This window comes from Leopardus geoffroyi, chromosome B3 (genome assembly GCF_018350155.1).
Source record: "Leopardus geoffroyi isolate Oge1 chromosome B3, O.geoffroyi_Oge1_pat1.0, whole genome shotgun sequence".
Taxonomy (NCBI): domain Eukaryota; kingdom Metazoa; phylum Chordata; class Mammalia; order Carnivora; family Felidae; genus Leopardus; species Leopardus geoffroyi.
The window spans coordinates 72,448,015-72,472,310 of record NC_059337.1 but is presented as its reverse complement, the minus strand read 5'-3'; the positions used below and the strand labels follow the sequence as shown (position 1 = coordinate 72,472,310).

Below are 24,296 nucleotides of genomic sequence, written 5' to 3'. Positions count from 1 at the left end.
TCATCTGTGTCATCCTTTCAGATGTAGTATCCCTTCAGCACCAAGAGCTGTGATGTGGGAGAAACAAAAAAAGTCACTAGCTCTGTTATTTTATTTTTTAATGTTTTTATTTTATTTTTGAGAGAGACAGAGAGAGAGAGAGAGAGAGAGAGGCAGGCATAGAGAGGGAGACACAGAATCTGAAGCAGGTTCCAGGCTCTGAATTGTCAGCACAGAGCCCGCCACAGGGCTCAAACTCACGGACTGTGAGATCATGACCCGAGCCGAAGTAGGACACTCAACTGACTGAGCCACCCGGGAGCCCCATTATTTTAAATGAGATTCCTTAAGACCAATCACTTTTTTTTTTTCATGCTAGGAGCCTGGTACCTTTATTGTACCTTTAACAATATAGAGAAAAAAAATGCTAGCCTGCCATCAGATGTACCTGGCTTCCAGGCCTGCCTCTGTTACATGATGGCTGTGCAACCTTGGATAGATTACTTAACCTCGCTGAGCCTCTTGCTTATCTGCGAAGAAAGTCATCTCTGGAATGCCTGGTTGGCTCAGTTGATTGAGTGGCTGACTCTTGATTTTGGCTCAGGTCATGATCTCACAGTTTTGTGGGATCGAGCTCCACATAGGGCTCTGCACTGGCAGCTTGGGAGTGTCTCTCTCTCTCTCAAAATAAATAAATAAACATTAAAAAATGAAAATAAAGAGAATCATCTATAAATAGGAGTGGTCAGAGCTGTAATATTCAAAATATGTCACGTATATGAAAATATCCTTTAAATTATAAAGAGCCCTCTTTATATTTAGTTTTATTATAACGACTGTCCATCGACACTCAGTCTTTTCGCCTTTCATCTCCCCAGTTTCAACTGGTGGTAGCTGACTTCTTGGCCTCATAATCAGGATATACCAGAAAGTTCTTATTTCAGCTTTACACCCCAGAAGCAGCCGCATCATCAAACAAGGTGGCATCGAATCATGAGAGAACCAAAAAGCACTGTGGAGACCTGGGATGAAGAGTTAGAAAAACAAGCAGGGACATTTTCTGAACAGACAGCACGGGCAGAGGCCTGAGCCCTGGCAGTGAGGAGAGGGTTAAATCCTTCCCTCTGCAGTACAAAAGAAAAGAGTGTGCGGAAAGATTAGGATTTTTGCTTTTACAATGGGAGCTGCAGAAGCGTAGGGAAGAAGCTGAAGAAAAAAAAGGGGGCGTCTCCCCTTTAAAGACTTGCAGAGATTGAGAGAGAAAGAGAGAGAGAGAGAGAGAGAGAGAGTCAGGGACAGAGAATCAGAGGGAGCGCGGGCCAGTCTGTCTGTCTGTCTCTGGGAAGGGAGACCATCTCTGCTTCCCAGTGATTAGCACTGGGGGAGAGGCATCAGTTGGCTTCAGACCCAAGGGGAGACCAGACCAGGTCACCCCGGTTAGGACTAAGTGAGCTTTGCCCCTCCCTACCCCACCTCCACCCGGGAATGTCTCGGCGAAAGCAGCGGAAACCCCAACAGTTAATCTCGGACTGCGAAGGTCCCAGCGCGTCTGAGAACGGTGGGTGCCTGGGGAGGGGTGCGGGAGCCCTGAGTCCCAGCCCGTGTGGGTCAGGCCAGGGCAAGGGAGGGCACCCGGGCCACGGGTGAAGCCAGGGGAGGACTTGGTCATTGGGGGTTTGAAGAAGTTGGATGCAGAGAGTAGCCAGGCATTGACCTGTGCTGGGGGAGAAGCCCCGCTGCTTGGCTTTTCTCAGATTGGATTCTGTTTGTGTTTTCCTTGTTTTTCTCCGGATGAAATGGAGTTTTCAAACTGGCTCTGTCTCCCCACCCAAGAGTTTTCTCCTCAGGTCCCCCTTTGCTCACTGGTCTTTGTGTCGTTGCTAAGTAACCTCCTCAGACCTGGAGGCCAGTCTCTTAGGGGTGGGATTTTCCCCCCTTTTCTTTCTGGAGAGTTGGGTTGCAAGAGAATGAATTGGATAAACGTGAAGGTTCCCCTGAGGGAGAAGAGAAAAAAGTTTCTCATTGTTGGGCTGAGCTGAGAACAGATCAGAGCTCCCAGAGGGAGACAGCTAATGTCGGTCAGATGCAGCCTGGCTTGGGGTGCGGATCCGTGTCACCTGGGGTAGAGGCTGGAGGAGAGGTCTGGATGAGGGACTCAGGTTTGTGCTTCAAGGGAGGTCACGCTGAAACAAAACAAAACAAAAGTATGAATTAACGTACTTGCATCTGTTTTTAAAGTAACAGATTTTCTGGGGCGTCTGGCTGGCTCAGTAGGCAGAGCATGCAACTCTTGATCTTGGGGTCGTCAGTTCCAGTCCCACATGGAGTGTAAAGATTACTAAAGGAATTAAATAAATTTAAAATAATAAAGTAATAGATTTTCTTTGTTGGGGGGGGGGAGAATTTTATGTATTCTTATAATAATCCAGTCAGAGGCAGATAGTAGAGTAACTTGGGGTATTGAGAAGTGACATTGCCCAAAGTCTCAGAAACACTTAGAGCCCTTTGTCAGGACCAAAACAGGTTTCCTGATGCTCTGGGCTAGTGGGCTCACTCTACTAAATTAGAATTTTTCAAATTTGCTTGAACGTGGATCCAGGGTAGAGTCTGAGAATCCATATCTTTGCAAGTGTCCAGGTAATTCTTAGGCTCAGGCAAGTTTTGGATATACTGTATCAGTATATGGCTATGTATGTTCACACTGTGAAAGTCTGGAAGTTCTGCCCCTCAGGGATAAACTACTTAGCAAACAGTTGACTCATTGGGCAGTGAAGTGTGGTACTAAGAACAAGGGTTCTAGCAAAAAAAAAAAAACAAAAAACAAAAAACAAGGGTTCTGAAGCCACACTTTCAGGATTCAAATCCTGGTTAGCTGTGCAACTTGGGTTCGTTTACTTTGCCTCTCTGTGCCTGTTTCCTCATCTGTAAAATACTAGCTACCTCATTAGGCTATCATGAGGATTGGAATGAGTTAATAGGTGTAAAGCACTTGGAAAGATAAATAGCATAAATAAGTGCTCAATTTATGTGGTATCGTAGTCCCTAGCATAACTAAGTACTTAATGCATGTAAGTATTGTTATCATATGTGAGGACAGTGGCACTTCCTGAAAGGGCTGAAACCTGACCAAACCTCAGGCATCTCTTGGTGAACTTCAGTCCTTCTCTATGAGATGTGTGAGCTCTAGGATAATGTATTTGTAGTGACTAAAACTGAGTCATGGGTTAAATTTACCTTTCCACCTGTTGTTGTAAAAAAATGACCTGAGATGAAATCAGTGCTCCCCTGTGCTATGGAACAACTTTAACAGACATACTGTGTTTTGGGTAGAACACATTCTCCTCAAGTCACTGCTTTGCTGGGATCCCACTGTGCCCATATTTAGAGGTTCATGATGGTGGCATCCTTCCCTCCTGGGACACATTAGCCTTCCTTAATGCTGCTGCAGGCCGGATGTTTCCTCCTCCGGCTCTACAGGAGACTTCCCGTAGAGCCTCAGAGTTGCCTCTCAGTCCTGCCCCCCTGCTGGCTGGATTGTGGAACAATGCCGAACCCCTGCCCCCTCCAAGAGACAACTTCTCCTCTCCCCACACTTCCCAAGTCTGCTCACCCACTCCCCGTAGTACCACTGTTGACGAAGAGCTTGTGCAGGCGTCAAAAGAAATCTTTCACCACTGCCCTGAGTGGATTCTTAAGCCCCTTGTGCTATGGCTCCCACTTGGGGCTGTGAACACTCTGGGGCATGGGGTTGCTGCTACAGAGTCATCCCCGCAGAAACAGTGCAGGCTCACATCCGATGGCAGCAGCAAATTCCGGCTGAATTTTGCCTTTGAGCCAGAAACGTCAGAAACACAAAGGTAAGGAGTAAGAAAGCAGTAGTAACCTCTGAAGGTCTGCCTAAAGAAAGCAAAGGGCTTTCTGATCAGAATTCTCCGGGGCTACTTCCACGCCCTGGAGTGTCACCGAGTCACATCTGGAAGATGAGGTGGCTGTACCAGAGCAAACCTAAAATTCCTTCCTGCTCGTGTAAGACAGATAACTTTCCCATTCCCTCCTTTTCCATCGATACGGTTTCTATTTGCTTGTGTGATCTTCAGGCGGCTGACTTTTCCTTCTACCCCAGAAACATTTTTTTGTTCTGCATGCCCCCAAATTAGGATAGGGAGGACTCTCTGTCCTCTGGTGTACCTGTGAAACTACGGGCTTCCTCATGAGCATCAGCAGACATTTATTTAGCAGGCTAGGGTGCAACCGAAGTTTTCAGGAGGCTTTGCCTTCTTTTGGCCAACGTTTACCATACGTGACAAGCAAATGCTCAGCCTTTGTCGCACATGTCCAAAGCCTCATCTCTGCAGTGACCTGAGACGTCACCAAGAAATGGTCTGAAAAACCTGTTTTCTAGCCCTGTTTTTGTTCAGCTTCCCAGACCAGAACACCAAAACCTAACAGAATAGTTACTGCACATAAGTGATGAGAAGGAAATAGTCTTTTTACTTAAAAACTCTGGAGAGAGAAAAAAAAATCTCTCTCCCCTACAGAGTCTAGAAATCTGGATTAGGAACATATGAGATGTGAATAGGGAAAACGTAAACTAGTACATCTGGGAAATGAAGGAAACGATCAGAAACCCAGATATTTAGTGAGAAGGAGAAACCAGGACAACAGCCAAACAGATCTAGAGGGAGAAATGGAAGCTGGCAGACAACAACAGCAGCAAAAGGAGAAGGAAGGCAAAAAGAGAGTTCTGAGGGCTCTGATCTCTTTATATATGGATGTAGAGAGCATAATCCCCCAGGGTATTGAGCCTAAGCCTTTCAGCCCTAGGTACCCCTGGGTCAAAAAGAAAATATTTCTGAGTAGATAGAAAGTAACTCAGGCCAGGTGCAATATGGAGCACTGGATCAGGAAGCAGGAAACCTGGGTTGTTGTTTTTTTAATTAAAACAAATTTTAAGTTTATTTATTTTTGACAGAGACAGAGTGCGAGCATCAGCTGGGGAGGGGCAGAGGGAGAGGGAGACACAGAATCCGAAGCAGGCTCCAGGCTCTTAGCTGTCAGCACGGAGCCTGACACGGGGCTCAAACTCATGAACTGTGAGATCATGACCTGGCCCGAAGTCAGACACCCAACCGACGGAGCCACCCAGGCACCCCGGAAACCTGGGTTTTAATCCAGCTTTGACCTTGAAGCTACATGACCTTGGATGAATCCATTCTTCCCCCGGGGCTTCAGTTATTGGTCTTTAAATAATAGCACTTCTAGGGGTGCACCTGGTGACTCAGTCAGTTGAGCGTCTGACTTTGGCTCAGATCATGATCTCACAGTTCATGGGTTTGAGCCTGTGTCAGGTTCAGTACTGACAGTTCAGAGCCAGGAACCTGCTTCAGATTCTGTGTCTCCCTCTTTCTCTGCCCCTCCCCTGCTTGTGCACTGTCTCTCTTGCTCTCAAAAATAAATAAACGTTAAAAAAATTTAAATAATAGAACTTCTTGCCAATATTTCAGGAACATTTACTATTTGGCAGGTACTATGCTAGCCCTGCACATATTTCCCCTTGATTCCTCCCAACTCTATTATTATCTCCATTCAATTTGTTTTAAGTTCATTTATCTATTTATTTGAAAGACATCGAGTGCAGGGGAGGGGCAGAGAGAGAATGAGAGAGAATCCCAAGCGGGTTCCATACCGCCAACACAGAGCCCAACCCAGGGCTCAAACCCATGAACCATAAGATCATGACCTGAGGTAAAACCAAGAGTTGGACCCCCAACTGACAGAGCCAACCAGGTGCATCTCCATTCATTTTTTTTTTGAATGTGTGGTAAAATATACATAACAAAATTTACCATTTTAACCACTTTTAAGCATATGACTCAGTGATTAAGTATATTCACAATGTTGTGCAACCATTACCACCATCCATCTCCAAAACTCTTTCATCTTTTAAAATTGAAATCCTTGGGGCGCCTGGGTGGCTCAGTCAGTTGAGTGTCCGACTTCGGCTCAGATCATGATTTCACAGTCTGTGAGTTCGAGCCCCGTATCGGGCTCTGTGCTGACGGCTCAGAGCCTGGAGCCTGCTTCGGTTCTGTGTCTCCCTCTCTCTCTGCCCCTTCCCTGCTCATGCTCTGTCTCTCTCTGTCTCAAAAATAAATAAAAACATTACAAAAAAAATAAAAAATAAATAAAATAAAATAAAATAAATAAAACTGAAATCCTATACCCATTAAACAATAATTCCCCATTCCCTTCGCTCTGCAGCCCCTAGCAATCACCATCCTATTTTCTGTCTCTATAAGTTTACCAATTCTAAGTACCTCATATAAAGGAATTACACAATATTTGTCCTTTTGTGTCTTGCTTGTCTCACCATGTTTTCAAGGCTCATCCTTGTTGTAGCATCTATAAGAATTTCAGTCCCTTTTGAAGTTATACCCCCATTTTATTTTATTATTTTTTAATGTTTATTTATTTTTAGAGAGTGAGTGAGTGAGTAGGGGAGGAGGTGCAGAGAGAGCAGGCTCCTCAGTGTCGGTGCAGAGCCAAACGTGGGGCTCGAACCCACAAACTGTGAGATCATGACCTGAGCCAAAATCAAGAGTCAGATGCTTAACCGACTGAGCCACCCAAGCACACTATCCCCATTTTATTTTTATCTTTTATTTTATTTATTTTTTAAGTAGGCTTCCTGCCCAGCACAGAGCCCAACATGGGGCCTGAACTCACGATCATCTTGAGATCAAGACCTGAGCTGAGATCCAGAGTCTGACACTTAACAGACTGAGCCACCCAGGTGCCCCCATGTCCCTCATTTTAAAGAGAAATCCAAACCTTAGAGAAATAGAGAAACTTTCCCAAGATCACAAAGATCTTGAAAGTGCTGGGACGATAACTCAGTCCTGTTTGATTCAGAGCTGGCACTGTTGTTGTTTTTTTTTTTTAAGTTCATTTATTTCTTTTGAGAGAGAGATTGAGAGAGTCCCAAGCGGGGTCCGTGCTGTCAGCACAGAGCCCAATGCAGGGCTCACAAACTGTGAGATTGAGACCTGGCGCTGAGATCCAGAGTCGGACGCTTAACCAACTAAACCACCCAGGCACCCCAAAGCTGGCACTCTCAATCACTGTGCTCAGGGGTGGGGGGGGGGGGGAGATCAGACCTCTGAAGTCCTTACCAGGAGCAAAAGAGTATGAATTCTTTGCTAAATGCTGAGTCCTTTGATGTCAGAAAAATGTCTCTTAAAAAACCTTTCCGGTGTTTGATCTAAGATATTCCTGTTTAGGAAACAAACATATTTTTCTCACTTAACATCCCATGTACAAATTATCATGCCTGTTTGCCTACGACATTGCACAGGTCACAGATGCATTACTAGGTGTGGGTGGCCTGGCAGAAGAGTGTGTGTGTGTATTTAGGAGAGAGAAGTGACAAAGAGAAGATAGGACATTCTCCCTTAGAAGTAGTCTATAGCAACAGTGCAGCAGTTACAGAATCCATTCATGTTAGCATTGGCCCAATGCTAACAGTAAGTTTAGGCAGGTGCTTACATAGTATACTTTGTTTCTTCAGTGGCTGGACGATGCTTGAACTGTGTGTAGAACAAAGCCTTTATCTTAAAATTAGAAATATAGCTCAAGGGGCGCCTGGGTGGCTCAGTCGGTTGAGCGTCCGACTTCAGCTCAGGTCACGATCTCACGGTTTGTGAGTTCAAGCCCAAGTCAGGCTCTGGGCTGATGGCTCAGAGCCTGGAGCCTGCTTCCGATTCTGTGTCTCCCTCTCTCTCTACCCCTCCCCCATTCATGCTCTGTCTCTCTCTGTCTCAAAAATAAATAAACATTAAAAAAATTAAAAAAAAAAAAAAGAAATATAGCTCAAGATGCACATACCCTGGGAAAGGCAATGCAGTCACTTAAATTCACAGTCAGGTGTAAATCGTTATCAAAATCTGTTCATGGAAGCTGGATACGAGAGAGCTGACCTCTCTCTGCCGGCAGAGCAGAGAGGGAGCCAGACAGGAAGATTTGGCCCTGGGCAGCTGGTTTTGCCTCTGTCCTAATTTGGGCCAGGTAAGATTTGTGAGCCGCAGGGTAGAAGGTTCCCTGGGAAGAGCAGTCCTCTGAACGGTACCGTGGCTCTCATCCTTCCTGTACACTGGAATCACCTGAGGAATTTTATAAACACACTGATACCTGGATGCCACCCTCAGGGGTTCTGAACTAATTGATCTGGGGTGTGGCCTGGATATTGGATGTTTCCAAGCTCTCCCAGTATTTTTAATGGGCAGCAAAGTTTGAGAACCGCTTTTTCAACTCTACCATCCTGCTGTATACTCCGCGCCTAATTTTCTTTGTTCTCCCTAGCCATTCTCTCCCAAGCCTAGAGCCGCAGTTTAGAGAGCTACCTGGTTTCCCTTTTCATTGTTGTTCTGGCTCTTTACAAATTTAAACAAGCGTGTCCAGGTCTTAGTCCCTACATCCATCCCAGACTTTGCCTGTGACCCAGGATAGCTTACCTACCCTTATCTGCTATCTAGGGACACCATTACCAGCTTAGTTTATTCCTGTGTTTATGACTTCATTCGTGTCTGCCTAAGAATCCTGCCCCCCTTTTCAGGATAGGCAGTGAGTGCAAAGTGCTGAGAAATAGAGGGTTCCTCTTACAGGTGGCTGTTGATCCGTCACCTTTCAGCAGGGACTAAATTTACCTTAAAGAAGAGTGCAGGTCAAATTACCCATCAGAAAGCAAGTTTCATTAAAGAGCAAGAAAGGGGACAGTGTTTCCCAGGAGAAGATGAAAAGAAAAGGATTTCTTTTCTTGTCGGAAGACTTGACAAAACAGCAACTTGATATCAAATGTTCAATGCTAATTAACAAATGCTGGGTAGAAAGCTTCCACCTGATTCCCTCTCCCTTACTGAGGCCAGAGAGCAAATGGCAGGTAGGAGCTACACAGGGCCCTTTCTCTGGCGTTAGAGAAGCCACACAATGTTGGTGTGCTTGAGAAAGCACTGGACAGGAGTCAAAATTCTGAATGCTTGCTTCACTGAATTACTGTGTGAACTTGGGAAAGTCACTTATCCTCTCCAAGCTTCAATTTCCTGCTCTGTAAAAATAAACAACACTGCATGAACCTGTGACTTTCCATAACTGAAATCGATCCCTCCTCTCCCTCGTTGTAAGGGTCAGTCCTGAAAGCACAGAGCCCATCTTTCTCAGAGCTGTCGTCCGTAATATTTAGATACTCATGATTATGTAAAGTTTCAAAACATAATTCGGTAAAGTGTTTTTGATTTAAAAAGACAGCAAAATTCGTGTTGAACAGTGAAGTGGATGGTGCCAACATGAGGTCCAAAAAAGACTCCTCCAGAAAAGATTCCTTGCCATTGGCATATGCCAATATTAACCAACGTCTTACCTCAGAAATTAATAAGATGATGGGACATCTGGGTGGCTCACTCGGTTAAGCGTCAGACTTCGGCCCAGGTCACGATCTCATGGTTCTTGAGTTCAAGCCCCGCGTCGGGCTCAGAGCCTGGAGCCTGCTTTGGATCCTGTGTCTCCCTCTCTCTCTGCCCCTCACCCCACTCACACACACTCTCTCTCTCTCTCTCAAAAACAAATATTTTTAAAAATTAAAAAAAAATTAATAAGATAGTAAGTAACATGAAAAACTGATCTAATTTTAGCAAATGTGCATTTTAGGTTACTTTCATTGTTTTGCCACTGACAATGTAAATTCTCTAACCCATAATATTTGGGACTCCCCCCCCCCAAATTTAAAGTCCCATGTGTTCATATTAACATGATTTGTTAAGAGTTTTCCAAGTTTTTGTCACCACAATATTTCTCTGAGAAAGACAGCACAGCTACAATCTTACCACTTTACAAAATGAAAATGGTGGCATGATTAACCACTGTGCCTCAATTTACCAGCCAGGCAACGATAGAGCTGGGATTAGAACGTCGTGGGTTTACTGATGCCCAGGCAAACCACAAAACTAAGGACTTGGGGGGTCACTTCCTGTAAGTAAGATTAAACTCTTTCCCGAGGTGGAAACCCTATTAAGACGCATTTCAAGGTAGAAAGAGAACGCAGAGTATCTGGTCTAAGAGACATCATACTCCTACTTATCCCGTCTGACTACGAGGTGGCCTCTGTGGCGGTGAGCTAGTGTTATGTCCTTTCTAGGCATTCAAACCAGCTTGGGGCTGAAAGGGCTTTCCGCCCAGAGAGGCTGCCTCGTAGCTCCCACTGCATTTTCTCCATTGTTTCAGGAATTCCCCTCCCCCCAGGTTAGAGCTAGGTGGGCCTCTGTAGGCCCCTGCAGGCCAGCGTCTCCCCGGACGCAACTGTCCTTAACAGTGGCAGTGTGCCCTGTGCTGCACGAGAAGGGCAATGGAGGAAGAAGACGGGCAGGGAAGAGCTATTAAAGAGGAGGTGCTCCGGGAATAAGCACGAAGTCTATAAATCAGGTGTGAGCCCGGTGATCTGTGGAGTAACTTGCATTGGGCTATTCTGGGGGGGGGGGGGGGGAGTGAAGGGGCTCAATGTTCCGCAGAGAGGAGGGTCCTGAAATGACTTCCTTGGAAATTATGCCTTGCAGCCTCCCACCCTGAGAAACTTCTTTTGTGGAGGGGGATGGGAGTAGGGTGGGAATAAAGATGAGGAAGACTGGACAAAACTTGGGGTATTTAGGGGTGCGGGTTTTGATAAGGCGTGGATGTCCTGGGCTCCCCCTCCCACTCTGGCCCTCAGAACCTCTGAGATCAGACCACCCTCTCTGGAGTCCACGTTTTCCAGGCTCAGCGGATCCTTTATCCAAAGAAAAATAAGAGAAGCCTATCGCTTTGCTCTATTGAGCAGAGCTGTGTTTCCCACTGTGCCCCCTTGAGCCCGAGGGGAGTGGGGGCAGGTCTAGGCAAAGCCATCTGGAGAAGGGGGGGAGCTGGCAGAGGGCTAGGGAAGGTGGACCCCATCACGCCCCACAAGCACCTGTCACTGAGCCTCCGGAAACCTGCTAGGCTCTGGGCTCCCGCCCCACACACCCACCTCCCACTCCCCGCTCCTGCCCGGCTCCCCAGCAGCTCCTCCCCCATCTCCCCTCTCCTAGCTTTCTCGCTCCAGCTCCTCCCCTCCTCCGCGCCTCCTCGCTCCCCTCCCCCTCCTCCGCGGCTCTCTGCCCCCGCCGCCGCCGCCGCCGCCGCCGCCGCGGATCTCCATCTCCGCAGTCTGGGCCGCTGGGTGCAGAGGCTGCCGCACCCCGGCGGCCACCGCCGCCTCCCCCCATCCCGATACCCATTGTCTCCCATTCTACCCTGCCCTCCACCCCCCCCCCCCCGTCCCTACAACCATGGCGCACGAAACCGGGAGGAGCTCTCGTCTCGGGGGGCCCTGCGGGGAGCCGGCGGAGCTTGGAGGTGCGGTAGGGCCCTGCCTGGGCAGGGGTGGGGGCGGAGGGCACGCGCGCGGGGTGAGGGACTTCTCAACGGACGGGATAAAATGCACGATTCTCTGCGTAGGGCCCCCTGCTCACACCCATTCCTTGCGCCCGCGGGTGGCCCGGGGTTGGGGGGTGGGGGACCGGCAGGCGGAGGCAGGAGCTTGAGCGTGCCTGCTCCCCTGCCCCCATGCTGGGGTGTTTCGTGTCCGGACGGGTCACCACTGAGCTCTAGCCTTCGGCTTGGCCTGATGGTGAGCTCATCTCCCCACCCCCCACCAAGCGGTTACTGGGCTCGTTGTTAATTAGAGCCTTCGCCTGCCCATCCCAGCCGCACCACCCACGCTCTCTCCTTGTCTTCTCCCTAGGTGATGCTAGCGAGGAGGACCACCCCCAAGTCTGTGCCAAGTGCTGCGCACAATTCACTGACCCAACTGAATTCCTCGCCCACCAGAATGCGTGTTCTACTGACCCCCCTGTAATGGTGATAATTGGGGGCCAGGAGAACCCCAACAACTCTTCGACCTCTTCTGAACCCCGGGCCGAGGGCCAAACTAGCCCCCAAGTCATGGAGGCAGAGCACAACAACCCTCCGGATTCTGGGTCCTCTGTGCCCACAGATCCCACCTGGGGCCCTGAGCGGAGAGTAGAGGAGCCTGCCGGGCACTTCCTGGTCGCTGCCACAGGTACGGCAGCGGGGGGAGGCGGGGGCCTGATCTTGGCTAGTCCCAAGCTGGGAGCGACCCCATTACCTCCAGAGTCCACCCCCGCACCCCCCCCTCCTCCTCCTCCTCCACCTCCGCCCCCAGGTGCAGGCAGCGGCCACTTGAACATCCCTCTGATCTTGGAAGAGCTGCGGGTGCTGCAGCAGCGGCAGATCCATCAGATGCAGATGACTGAGCAAATCTGCCGCCAGGTGCTGCTGCTTGGCTCCTTAGGCCAGACAGTGGGCACCCCTGCCAGTCCCTCCGAGCTACCTGGGGCAGGGACTGCCTCCTCCACCAAGCCCCTGCTTCCCCTCTTCAGCCCCATCAAGCCTGTCCAGACCACCAAGACCCTGGCACCTTCCTCCTCCTCTTCCTCCTCCTCCTCCTCCTCCTCCTCCGGGGCAGAAACGCCCAAGCAGGCTTTCTTCCATCTTTACCATCCACTGGGGTCACAGCACCCTTTTTCTGCCGGAGGGGTTGGGCGCAGCCACAAACCCGCCCCTGCCCCCTCCCCAGCCCTGCCAGGCAGCACAGAGCAGCTGATTGCCTCGCCTCACCTGGCGTTCCCAGGCACCACGGGACTCTTGGCAGCACAGTGTCTTGGGGCAGCTCGAGGCCTCGAGGCTGCTGCCTCCCCAGGGCTCCTGAAGCCAAAGAATGGAAGTGGTGAGCTGGGCTACGGGGAAGTGATGGGTCCCTTGGAGAAGCCTGGCGGACGGCACAAGTGCCGCTTCTGTGCCAAAGTATTTGGCAGTGACAGCGCCCTGCAGATCCACCTGCGCTCCCACACGGGTGAGAGGCCCTATAAGTGTAATGTCTGTGGCAACCGCTTCACCACCCGCGGCAACCTCAAAGTGCATTTTCACCGGCATCGCGAGAAGTACCCGCACGTGCAGATGAACCCTCACCCGGTGCCCGAGCACCTAGACTATGTCATCACCAGCAGCGGCCTGCCCTATGGTATGTCCGTGCCGCCGGAGAAGGCCGAGGAAGAGGTGGCCGTGCCAGGCGGGGGCGTGGAACGCAAGCCGCTGGTGGCCTCCACTACAGCACTTAGCGCCACCGAGAGCCTGACGCTGCTCTCCACCGGTGCGGGCACAGCCACGGCTCCCGCGCTCCCTGCTTTCAATAAGTTTGTGCTCATGAAGGCAGTAGAGCCAAAGAGTAAAGCCGATGAAAATACCCCTCCGGGGAGCGAGGGCTCAGCCATCGCCGGCGTGGCAGAAAGCGGCACGGCGACCCGAATGCAGCTGAGTAAGCTGGTGACTTCGCTACCCAGCTGGGCGCTGCTCACCAACCACTTTAAGTCCACAGGTAGCTTCCCCTTCCCCTATGTGCTAGAGCCCTTGGGGGCCTCCCCCTCTGAGACCTCAAAGCTGCAGCAACTGGTAGAAAAGATTGATCGGCAGGGAGCCGTGGCAGGGGCGTCTACTGCCTCGGGTGCCGCCACCACCTCCGCGCCCGCGACCTCAACCGCTGCGTCATCTGGGCCTAACCAGTGTGTCATCTGTCTCCGGGTGCTGAGCTGTCCTCGGGCCCTGCGCCTGCATTACGGCCAACACGGAGGTGAGCGGCCCTTCAAATGCAAAGTGTGTGGCAGAGCTTTCTCCACGCGGGGCAATCTGCGTGCACATTTCGTGGGCCACAAGGCCAGTCCGGCAGCCCGGGCCCAGAACTCCTGCCCCATCTGCCAGAAGAAGTTCACTAACGCCGTGACTCTGCAGCAGCATGTTCGGATGCACCTGGGGGGCCAGATCCCCAATGGTGGCACCACGCTCTCGGAAGGCGGGGGAGCTGCCCAGGAGAATGGCTCCGAGCAGTCCACAGTCTCCGGGGTGGGGACCTTCCCCCAGCAGCCGTCCCAGCAGCCATCCCCAGAAGAGGAGCTGTCTGAAGAGGAGGAAGAGGACGAGGAAGAGGAAGAAGACGTGACTGATGAAGATTCCCTGGCAGGGAGGGGCTCAGAGAGCGGAGGTGAGAAGGCGATATCAGTGCGAGGCGATTCGGAAGAGGCGTCTGGGGCAGAGGAGGAAGTGGGGACAGCGGCGGCGGCGGCCACGTCTGGGAAGGAGATGGATAGCAGTGAGAAGGTGATTCAGCAGCCTTCCCTGCCGCCCCCGCCACCACCACCCGACAGCCTGGATCAAACACGGCCCATGGAGCAGGGAGGCAGCGATGCCGCAGGAGGCATGGAAGAGGGGGGCAAACCAGAGAGGAGCTCGAGCCCACCGTCAGCACACACCCGGGAAGGGGAAGGCGGCGGCGGCACCTCGGCGGAGGAGCTGAGCACGCCGGAGGCGATGAGAAAGGAGCCGGGAGAGAGCAGCAGCAGAAAGGCCTGTGAGGTGTGTGGGCAGACCTTTCCCACCCAGGCAGCCCTGGAGGAGCATCAGAAGACCCACCCCAAGGAGGGGCCGCTCTTCACTTGTGTGTTCTGCAGGCAGAGCTTTCTCGAGCGGGCTGTCCTCAAGAAGCATATGCTGCTGGCTCACCACCAGGTACAACCCTTTGCTCCCCACGGCCCTCAGAATATTGCTGCTCTTTCCTTGGTCCCAGGCTGTTCACCGTCCATCACATCCCCGGGGCTCTCCCCCTTTCCCCGAAAAGATGACCCCACCATCCCATGAGCCTGTTTTCCTGCTCATGACCCAGGGAGCAGAAACCGAGAGCTCTGTAGAAGCACCTCCACAGGATTTACGAGCCCTTATTTGTCTTTTTTCTCTGAGTCCTTCTGTGGTACACCCCCCCGTGGCTTCTCTCTAGTCCCTGAGCTTGGAAATGGCTGTGCTTGCCAGGGGGATGGCCCCCTGATGAATTTTTTCTTCCCTCTTCACTCACTGTACCTGAGGAAAATAGTTTCTCTGCAGCTTTCACATTCCCAAGGGGATCCCCCTCCAGCTTCCCTGGGGTGACCCCTCTCCCCCCTCTCCTTTCTTCCTCTCCCTTTCCCTTTGGCAGGTGCACCTGAGCACCCACATTTGGAGCTGCAGCCCAGCCCGAAGGGGCCGGCAGCTGTCCCTGGAGGGCCCAGTGCCACTCCTCTCTGGTGACCAGGTCAACCTGCAGGACTTCCTGTCCCAGGATGTTCCTGCCCAACTGGTGAGGGTAGGTCCCCTGTCTTTCTGGAACCAGTACACAGCTTTCCTGTCAAGGGACCTGCCCACCAAGCCCCGGAGTTCCGGCTCCACCTCCACTACCAGTTTAGGTCTGGCACCACCAGTGCTGTTTGGCCCAGGAACTATGGCTGGGAACGTGCCTCCAGCAATGGGATCCAGAGAGGCCAAGGAGAAGAGAGCCCCCCTCTTCCTATTTCGGTCTCCTGCGTCCAAGGCAGTGCCTGAGAAGCCCATCAGAGAAGAAAAGTAGCAAACTGTACATTTCTTCTTTTCCCTGCTCTGGAAGGTGCCAGCAATGAAGATACAACAATATCTGTATCTGGCGGCTCAGCCCTAAGGGGTAGGGAGAAACGAAGAGCATATAGGACATTCTTCCCAGTAAACTCCCATTCAGGCAAAGGTGTTGGCTGGTCAGTTTGCCAAGACACCTCCAGCTTCTCCTGTTCCTTCATCATGGCCTGTCAAAGTTAGGAAACGAGCAGATGTCTTAGCAGCAGGTCTCTCGTGGGATCTTTTGGGAAATGTGAAGTTCATGTCTTTAACAAGCATTATTGGTGAGGGTCATTGAAGGAGGAATGATGGAGAGTTGAAGAGCGTTGCTAAAGCATAGGGCTTGCTGGGAACATGTGAGGTTAAGAAAGGGGCATGATGTGAGGGAGGGGACCTCGAATTCTTGATTGGATGGGTCTCACGAATGTTCTTTTGGACTGTTAGTGACTTAGTGTGCAGCAATGCACCTCAGGTCATAGGGGATTTCCTAGCACTAGTGTGCTTCTAGTTTTAGATGACTCCCTACTTTGTACCCTGGCCCCTTGTATTTTCCTTGTCTTCCTTTCTCAAGGCCTGTTTCCTCTCCATTTTGCCTGTCTATGGACCAGGGCTTATGTCTTTGCCACTGTCTGGTTCTTAGAGTCCCAGACCTTGGGAGATGAGCTCTAGGTGGTTTTCTCCCTGCCTTTCCGTCTTGTAATGAGATGTAGTATTTACTCTTAACATAGGATCATTTGGAACAGGAGTCCTGAGGGGGAGAGAGTGAGGGTTCTGCTATTGATTGACTTGAATGATGGTTTCTCCTCCAAAGGTTAAGGCTCCAGAGCTTCCTAACATAGTAAAATGTGAAGAGCAGACAAGGGAGATATTAGTGTCTTTCCCTTTTCATTAAAAGTGTTTTAACCAAATATTTGTGTGTTTTTCCTTATTTCATGACTAAATAGCCAGCTGGGGTGTGATACGGGCATTCCCTAACATTGAGATTCCCTTCCCACCTACATCTCCTGCCAAAGCTGAACATATGGTGTTGAAATATTTAATTTATTCAGTCTTGTCCTAAAACAACCTCCAGTGAATGTAATTTCCCTGTGGAAATGGAGTTTATGTTCTCAAAAAGTAAAGGATTTGTCCATTGTGTGCAGTGATTGTCTAGATTCTTTTCTTTGCCTAGAACTTTCCACCATCAGGCTTTGTGGGGTTTTTGTTTTGTTTTGTTTTGTTTTGTTTGGAGGTTGGAAGCTGTTTCTTTATTGGTCCTTCCTGAGCCCCAGGGTAGCCTAGCTGACATCATTTAATCTGCAGAACCAAGATGAATTAATCTTTATGATCCTTGAGATCTGATGTTATAAACAGAAAGAAAAAATGATTCAACACTAATAATTTTTACCGACGGGATAATTTAAAGCAGGATTCTCAGCAGAGGAAGTGCATGGGGGGTGGGAGTGTGAAATGAAACATATATACATTCTTTACCTTATCTCTCCACAATGTGGTAGGGTTTATATTTGACCCTAAGACCTTGGGTTTTGAAAAAGAACAGTCTCCAGACTTTTTTTTTGCGTTTGTAAGATTATAATATCACTGTATCTTAGTGCTAAGGGGATGGGGCTGGTAAAATGATTTGTCCAAAGTCACTCAGCCAATTAATGGCAGTGTTAGTGCTACCACCAGTGATCAGGGATGGTGCTTGTTTCTTGCTACATCATTTTAGACTCCCGATGTGAGGCTGGCTGGAAGACAGAAAGGAGGAGGTGAGTAAACCTTTTCTTGGCTCGATTCAAGGTAAAGAACCAACATTTGATTCCTCTTGCCCCCACCAGGGCAGTAATGGTCCTCTTTAAAAGGTCCTGGAATCTTGTGAAGTCAACTGGGGAAGAAACAGCTTCTGCCTCTTTAATTCCTAGCAAAGCTTTGTTAAGTCTTTTTCTCCTTTCAGCCTATGGAAGGAGGTAGGTCACCAATCGTATTCTATGTACCTCCCCTACCCCCATCAGACATAGATAATGCCATTTAACTAATTAAACTAGACTTGCCCTCTCTTCACATGCCAGTTCCCATTATGGTAGCACCTGTTAGTAAGGCTTCTACTCATGGATACTTCCTCAGGCAGGTCAGCCCTGCACCTGACTGCCCACACCCCTCCTTCATCACTCTCCTTTATTTTCCCTTCTGTCTCCTTTTTATTCTTCTTTTTACTCTCCTCTCCTGCTTTTTCTTCATTGACCTCTCTTACCTGCCAGCTTTTCTTTTTCCTTTTCTTTTTTCACCTTTAATTTATTCTGTCTCTTCTTAGAGCCTTCCTTTAATTTATTCTGTCTCTTCTTAGAGCTTTTAGTTTCTTCATTCTTGTAGCCGCCTCCAACCCCCACCCTCAGAGGCCTCACCATTTCTCTCAATTGCTTTTCATTTGATCATCTTTTTGGAAGGTGAATTAACTCTAACCTGCTGGATTGAGAATGTAAATAAATGCAGCTTGAGAAAACACTTTATATGAAATAAACAATAGTAAGTCCAGTTCCAACTGGATGGATGAAAGCATTGCTATGAGAAGACCTAAGAGGCAGCTTTGCTCCTCCATTCAGTTAATTTCTGAGGATTTATTTTGTTTCAGAGATCAAGTGTCCAAAAGTAAATAAGACACTTCTGCCCCTGTGGGAGCTCAGTCTAGGATAAAGAAAAATATGAACATATTTTTATATGGCGGTGGTAAATAGATGCAAACAATGGCCTACAGGTTCCCAGACAGGGAAATAACTCATGATGCAAAGATGGAGAAGGGGGAGGGGGTGTATAATTCTTTTGAATTCAGCTTTCATAATAGCCACTCTCAAATATATAAACAACCCACACAACAACCTAAGGACAAATGCAGTTACGTTTAAGAACCTATATAAAATACCCCAAGTCCCCTTTGGCTGATCCAGAGATGTGCTGCTTCAGAGGGTCCCCTCCAGGAAAGAACTGGCTAGCTACCTAGCTGCAGGAAGCCTGACTCATTGACACTCTTCAACCTCCCGCCAAAGACTGAGCAAGATGGTGAATGATACAGGAGCTTAGCCATTTCCATGGAACATGGGACTCTAATGAACATTTTCAGTCTGATATTCCCCATTGGGCTGGCAGAGACTGTCAGATCTGCCCCATAGTCTGACAGTTCTTCCTCCCCAATCCTGCTCTCCTCCCAACCCTCCCCGGCTTTTCCTTTTACAGGTATTACTCATTAAAGCTTTTGGAATCCTAATTCTGCCTCCGCATCTGCTTCTCAGAGATTCAACCTGTATTATCCATGAAAAAGGCCTAGATGCTATTGGCATATTTTCATCTTCCACAAACTGCTACTCCTGAGACTATGGTTACCATTCCTGGAACTTAGTAAACCATGGAACATCTGTCTCCTGACCCTCAAGACAGACTTCACTAATATTACTCTCAAGTTGGCCCAACTCTGACTTTCCTTTTACTTGTTTTTTTATAACTGTTTAATTATTTTTTAATATCTTATTTAAAAAAAATTTAATGCTTATTTTTTAGAGAGAGAGAGAGAGAGAGAGAGAGAGAGCAGGGGAGGGGCAGAGAGAGAGGGAGACACAGAATACTAAGTGGGGCTCCAGGCTCTGAGGTGTCAGCACAGAGCCTGATGCAGGGCTCAAACCTACCAACCATGAGATCATGACCTGAGCCGAAGTCGGATGCTCAACCAACTGAGCCACCCAAGAGCCCCTCAAAACTTAGTGTCTTAAACAATAATTATATATTTGCCTGTAATTCCATGGATTGTCTGGGAAGACCTCAGATAGGTTGACTTGTCTATGTTCCATGTAGTGAGCGCTGAGCTCACTCAGGCAGCTTTGATTTGGGCTGGAGGGTCCAAGATGGCTTTATTCACTTCTGGCCCTTCAGCTGAGTGGCATGAGTGTTGGAACCTCTTTCCTTATTGTATTTTCATCCTCCAGGGTCCCTTTCCCTTTAGTCTTCCAATCTCTAGGATCTCTCTCTCTCTCTCTCTCTCTCAATAAATGGACTTTCATGATATGCCCAGGTCTCCAAGAGGGTAAAAGCAGAAACTGTGAGCTTCAAGGCCTTTTTAGGCTTAGACTCCTAAACTCAAAGCATATCACTTCTGCCACATTCTGTGGCCAAAACTAGTCAGAAGTCTTTCTCGGATTCAAGAGCAGGGGCAATAGGCTTTACCTCTTAAAAGGAAAAGTGGCCAAGTCACTCTGCATAAGGGCAAGGGATGCGAGGCATTATGACTACCTCTGGAAGCAGGCTACCACAGTGGATATGAAGAAAAGTTAAGAAAGGTAGTGCATGCGGCACTCACCTGCTCACAACGAGGCTTACACTCTGTCTTGACAAGAAGAGTTCTGGATGAGGTTCCTTCCACTGTGCACTGCTCAGGATGGTAGGCAGACTGGCTACGAGTGGACAGAAAATTGGTCATGAGGAGTCTAGAAAGAATCCCTCTATAAGCACATCATGCTGAGAGGCCCTCATATGTTCCTAAAATTTGCCTGATTTACTACTGTAATAATTTATCCAAAATGAATGTGAAAGCAAAGACTTCTGGAAGCTTCCCCTGATTTGGTTGAATGTCAGGAATACCTGTGCTACTTCTTTGGCTTCCTCTGTAAGAAGAGACAATCCAGGCCTTAGATATTGCAAATTCTACCAGGGATGGAATCTCTTCCACTAGAAAATCCTCCCTTCCTTAGACAAAAATGCTCATACTGTTTAGGGGTGAACCTGTGAAATCCCATCTTTGAGATGAATCAACTCTTTTTATCTTCTACAAGGCCATGTCCAGTACTCTCCCCCCACCAAGACTATTTAACTTCACAGCTATATAATTTCTGTATATTTTATTTCTGTGTGGTAAGGACCTTGAAAGAAAGTGATCTCATACCAAGTGAGGAATTCAGATTTGTGAACATGAACTCTTTTTTTTTTTTAGTTTAATTTTTTTTTTATTTACATCCAAATTAGTTAGCATATTGCAACAACGATTTCAGGAGTAGATTCCTTAATGCCCCTTGCCCATTTAGCCCATCCCCCCTCCCACTCCCCCTCCAGTAACCCTCTGTTTGTTCTCAATATTCATGAGTCTCTTATGTTTTGTCCCCCTCCCTGTTTTTTTTTTTAATTATTTTTTTAATGTTTATTTATTTTCGAGATAGAGAGAGACAGAGCATGAATGGGGGAGGGTCAGAGAGAGAGGGAGACACAAAATCCAAAGCAGTCTCCAGGCTCTGAGCTGTCAGCACAGAGCCTCCCTGTTTTTACATTATTATTGCTTCCCTTCCCTCATGTTCATCCATTTTGTCTCTTAAAGTCCTCATATGAGTGAAGTCATATGATATTTGTCTTTCTCTGACTGACAAATTTCACTTAGCATAATACCCTCCAGTTCCATTCACGTAGTTGCAAATGGCAAGATTTCATTCTTTTTGATTGCCTAGTAATACTTCATTACGTATGTATACCACATCTTTATCCATTCATCCATCGATGGACATTTGGGCTCTTTCCATACTTTGGCTATTGTTGATAGTGCTGCTATAAACATGGGGATGCACGTGTCCCTTCGAAACAGCACACCTGTATCCCATGGATAAATGCCTAGTAGTGCAATTGCTGGGTCGTAGGGTAGTTCTATTTTTAGCTTTTTGAGGAATCTCCATACTGTTTTCCAGAGTGGCTGCACCAGCTTGCAATCCCAGTGAGCAATGAACTCTTAACCAATTCTGTAATGTAGCAATAATGGTATTATCTTACTTTAGTAATGATACATGCGTCTAAACATAGGGCCACACAGGATACATCCCAAATGAAAGTACAGAAGCATCCCTTGTCAAATTTTAAAAAATATTTTTAATGTTTATTTATTTATTATTATTTTAAAAAATATTTATTTTTGAGAGAGAGACAGATCATGAATGAGGGAGGAGCAGACAGAGAGAGAGGGAGACACAATCTGAAGCAGGCTCCAGGCTCTGAGCTGTCAGCACAGACCCAGACGTGAGACTCGAACCCACCAGCCATGAGATCATGACCTGAGCTGAAAGTCGACGCTTAACCCACTAAGTCACCCAGGCACCCCTAATGTTTATTTATTTATTTATTTATTTATTTATGAGAGAGAGAGAGAGATCGTGGGGAGGGGCAGAGAGAGAGGGTCACAAAGGATCCAAAGTGGGCTCTGTGCTGACAGCAGACAGCCTGATGTGGGGCTGGAACTCATGAACTGTGAGATCATGACCTGAACCAACGTCAGACACTCAACCCTCTGAGCTACTTAGGCGCCCCCCCCCCCCCCCCGCCCCTGTCAACATTCTGGAGGGCAGTTGCTAGACCCAGGTCACTAAAGGAAGCAAAAACCTTTAGGTAGAGCAGTCAGTCCCCTTGAACAGTCTTTCATGATCTCACATTAGACAACTTTCTAAGAGTATTTCACCTAAGGAAGATTGCATTTTTGCTTTTAATTAACTGTAATCATGTGAATTAAATGTCCAGGCATGCTCATGTGAGCCCATATTCATTTCTGTGTCCTCTACTTCAAGGTTCACATACAAAGTTACTCAGCTCAAAAGATGGTGTACATTGCCTACCAAGTAAGTTAAATTGAGAAAATGAGATGGAAATGAATACTTTGATCACTACTAAATCACCACAGTACCTAGCACATAGTACTCAGTCAATAAATATTTGTTGAGTAAATGGATGAAAATGCCACATACCAATACACATACATCTTTCTTCTCAATAGCCCCCCTTCATATCCACCCCTTCCTTTCCATTACTATCCATAACCACCTTCTGAGTTAATTAAAGTCCCTACCATCAAACACTAGTTAAAACAGGCTACTAACTGTGGTGCCTGGCTGGCTCCATTGATTGAGCATGTGACTTTTTATCTAGGGTTTGTGAGTTCAAGCCCCATGTTGGGCACAGAGCCTACTTTAAAAAAAAAAAAAAAAAGACTACTATTTTCCCTGTCTCTAAACTTTTCCTCCTTCCCATCTCAATCCACCTAGAACACTAGATGAATCTTTAAAGAGCTGCCTATTCACAAACCGTAAAACGTTCCCTGCTGTATTCTGAATAAATTGCATCTTCTTTACTAAGGTAACGTGTACATTTAACCATCTGGCCTCAAATTTGGAAACATAAATATCCTCCCAAGTTCTCTAACGTAATTATGTTCTAGCAAATTAATCTGGAATATCAAGACATACATCATGCTTTCCTAAGTCTAGACCTTTGCTTTTTATCATGCTCTCAGGCTGGAATTCTCTCCTATAACTTCACCTGTTGAAGCACTAGCTAGCAGTTATTCAAGCCTGAGCCTTTTTTATTTTTAAAATTTTTTAAAATTTTAAGTTGGCTCCACACCCAACATGGGACTTCAACTCATGACTCCAAGATCAAGAGTCACATGCTTTACTGACTGAGCCAGCCAGGTGCCCCTCAAGCCTAAGCCCTGACACCACCTTCTTTCCAATGTCATACTGCCTTGTGCTGTAAAGATGGTTCAATATTAATAAGCTGGATCTTAGCTCCTTCACCAGACTAGGAACTTTTTGAAAACAGGAGCCATGCCTTTTCAAGCTATTCTTTCTGACACAGTGTTTGGCATCATGTATAGTTGATCCTTGAACAATGCAGGTGTTAGGGGAGACAACCTCTTCCCTGCCCTGTGCAATTGATTGAAAATTTGTGTATAACTTTTGACTCCTCCAAAACCGAACTACTAATAGCATGCTGTTGACCAGAAGCCTTACTGATGACAAATAGTTGGTTAACACGTATTTTGTATGTTACATGTATTATATACCATATTCTTACAATAAAGTAAGCTAGAGAAAAGAAAATGTTATTAAAATCATGAGGAAGAGAAAACACAATTACAGTACTGTGGTATATTTATATATATAAAAAAAATTCCACATATAAGTGGGCCCATGCAGTTCACGGGTCAACTGTAGACACTTGACAAATCAGTGGTTCCCAAATGCTTCCATTCACAAGACCCCCATTAAAAACAAACAAACAACAGGGTGCCTGGGTGGCTCAGTAGGTTAAGGGTCAGACTTAGGCTTAGGTCATGATCTCACTTGATCCTGAGTTAGATCCCCACTTTGAGCTTTGTACTGACAGTGTGGAGCCTGCTTCGGATCCTCTGTCCCTCTCTCTCTCTGCCCCTCCCCTGCTCCTGCTCTTTCTCTCTCTCAAAAATAAACAAACAAACAAACAACAAGGGCACCGGGATGGCTCAGTAGGTGGAGGGTGAGACTCTTGATCTTGGGGTTGTAAGTTCAAGCTCCATTTTTGGTGTAGAGATTGCTTAAAAGTAAAACCTTAAAAAAAAAAAAATTGTATTTAAGTTTATTACGCTTACAGTAAAGTGCACATACCAAAATGTTTGGCTCATTCAATTTTCATAGACATACTCATGCAACTAGCCCCCAAAAGCCCCTCTAGTGCACTCTTTTTGAGAACTATATTTTAACGTATTGCACACAATATTGTAGACTAGGTATAACAATAGTGAGAACACGTATTTGTGGACCCCTTATAATATCTCTGCACCATCAGTCCTCCATTTCTTTCAAAGACACCTCCAGACACACACTCGTGGACTGGAAATCAATGTAATTAATAGCTGTATCTTTGTAAATGAATGCATGAAAACAGAAATCTGCAACACCTCCAGTATGTTAGCATCTAACCATCAAGAGGCTTTAGTTATTTTTCATTAAAAAAAATTTTTTAATGTTTATTTATGAGAG

The 24,296-nt window shown here is 47.5% G+C and overlaps 1 protein-coding gene across 3 annotated transcripts; it reads left to right on the top strand.

Annotated features, from left to right (window-relative positions):
- The first annotated feature begins 765 nt into the window (after positions 1–765).
- SALL2 (spalt like transcription factor 2) lies at positions 766–16,415 on the top strand. 3 transcript variants are annotated; one of them, XM_045450327.1, is made up of 4 exons: positions 767–1,537; positions 11,783–12,100; positions 12,224–14,619; positions 15,080–16,415. In XM_045450327.1, the coding sequence occupies exons 1-4, from the start codon at positions 1,465–1,467 to the stop codon at positions 15,485–15,487; spliced, it is 3,195 nt and encodes a 1,064-aa protein (XP_045306283.1). In that variant the 5' UTR covers positions 767–1,464; the 3' UTR covers positions 15,488–16,415. The 3 variants fall into 3 exon arrangements, with proteins under 3 accessions (XP_045306281.1, XP_045306283.1, XP_045306282.1); XM_045450325.1 differs by having other exon boundaries at positions 766–1,537; positions 11,783–14,619; XM_045450326.1 differs by lacking the exon at positions 767–1,537 and adding an exon at positions 11,150–11,394 and having other exon boundaries at positions 11,783–14,619.
- Positions 16,416–24,296: the final 7,881 nt, after the last annotated feature.

Excerpts from the sequence above, each read along its gene's own strand:
- SALL2 (XM_045450325.1), top strand. The coding sequence starts at position 1,465 with ATGTCTCGGCGAAAGCAGCGGAAACCCCAACAGTTAATCTCGGACTGC. Across the intron at positions 1,538-11,782 it reads TCCCAGCGCGTCTGAGAACG|GTGATGCTAGCGAGGAGGAC; the intron begins GTGGGTGCCTGG and ends TCTTCTCCCTAG. Across the intron at positions 14,620-15,079 it reads TGCTGCTGGCTCACCACCAG|GTGCACCTGAGCACCCACAT; the intron begins GTACAACCCTTT and ends TCCCTTTGGCAG.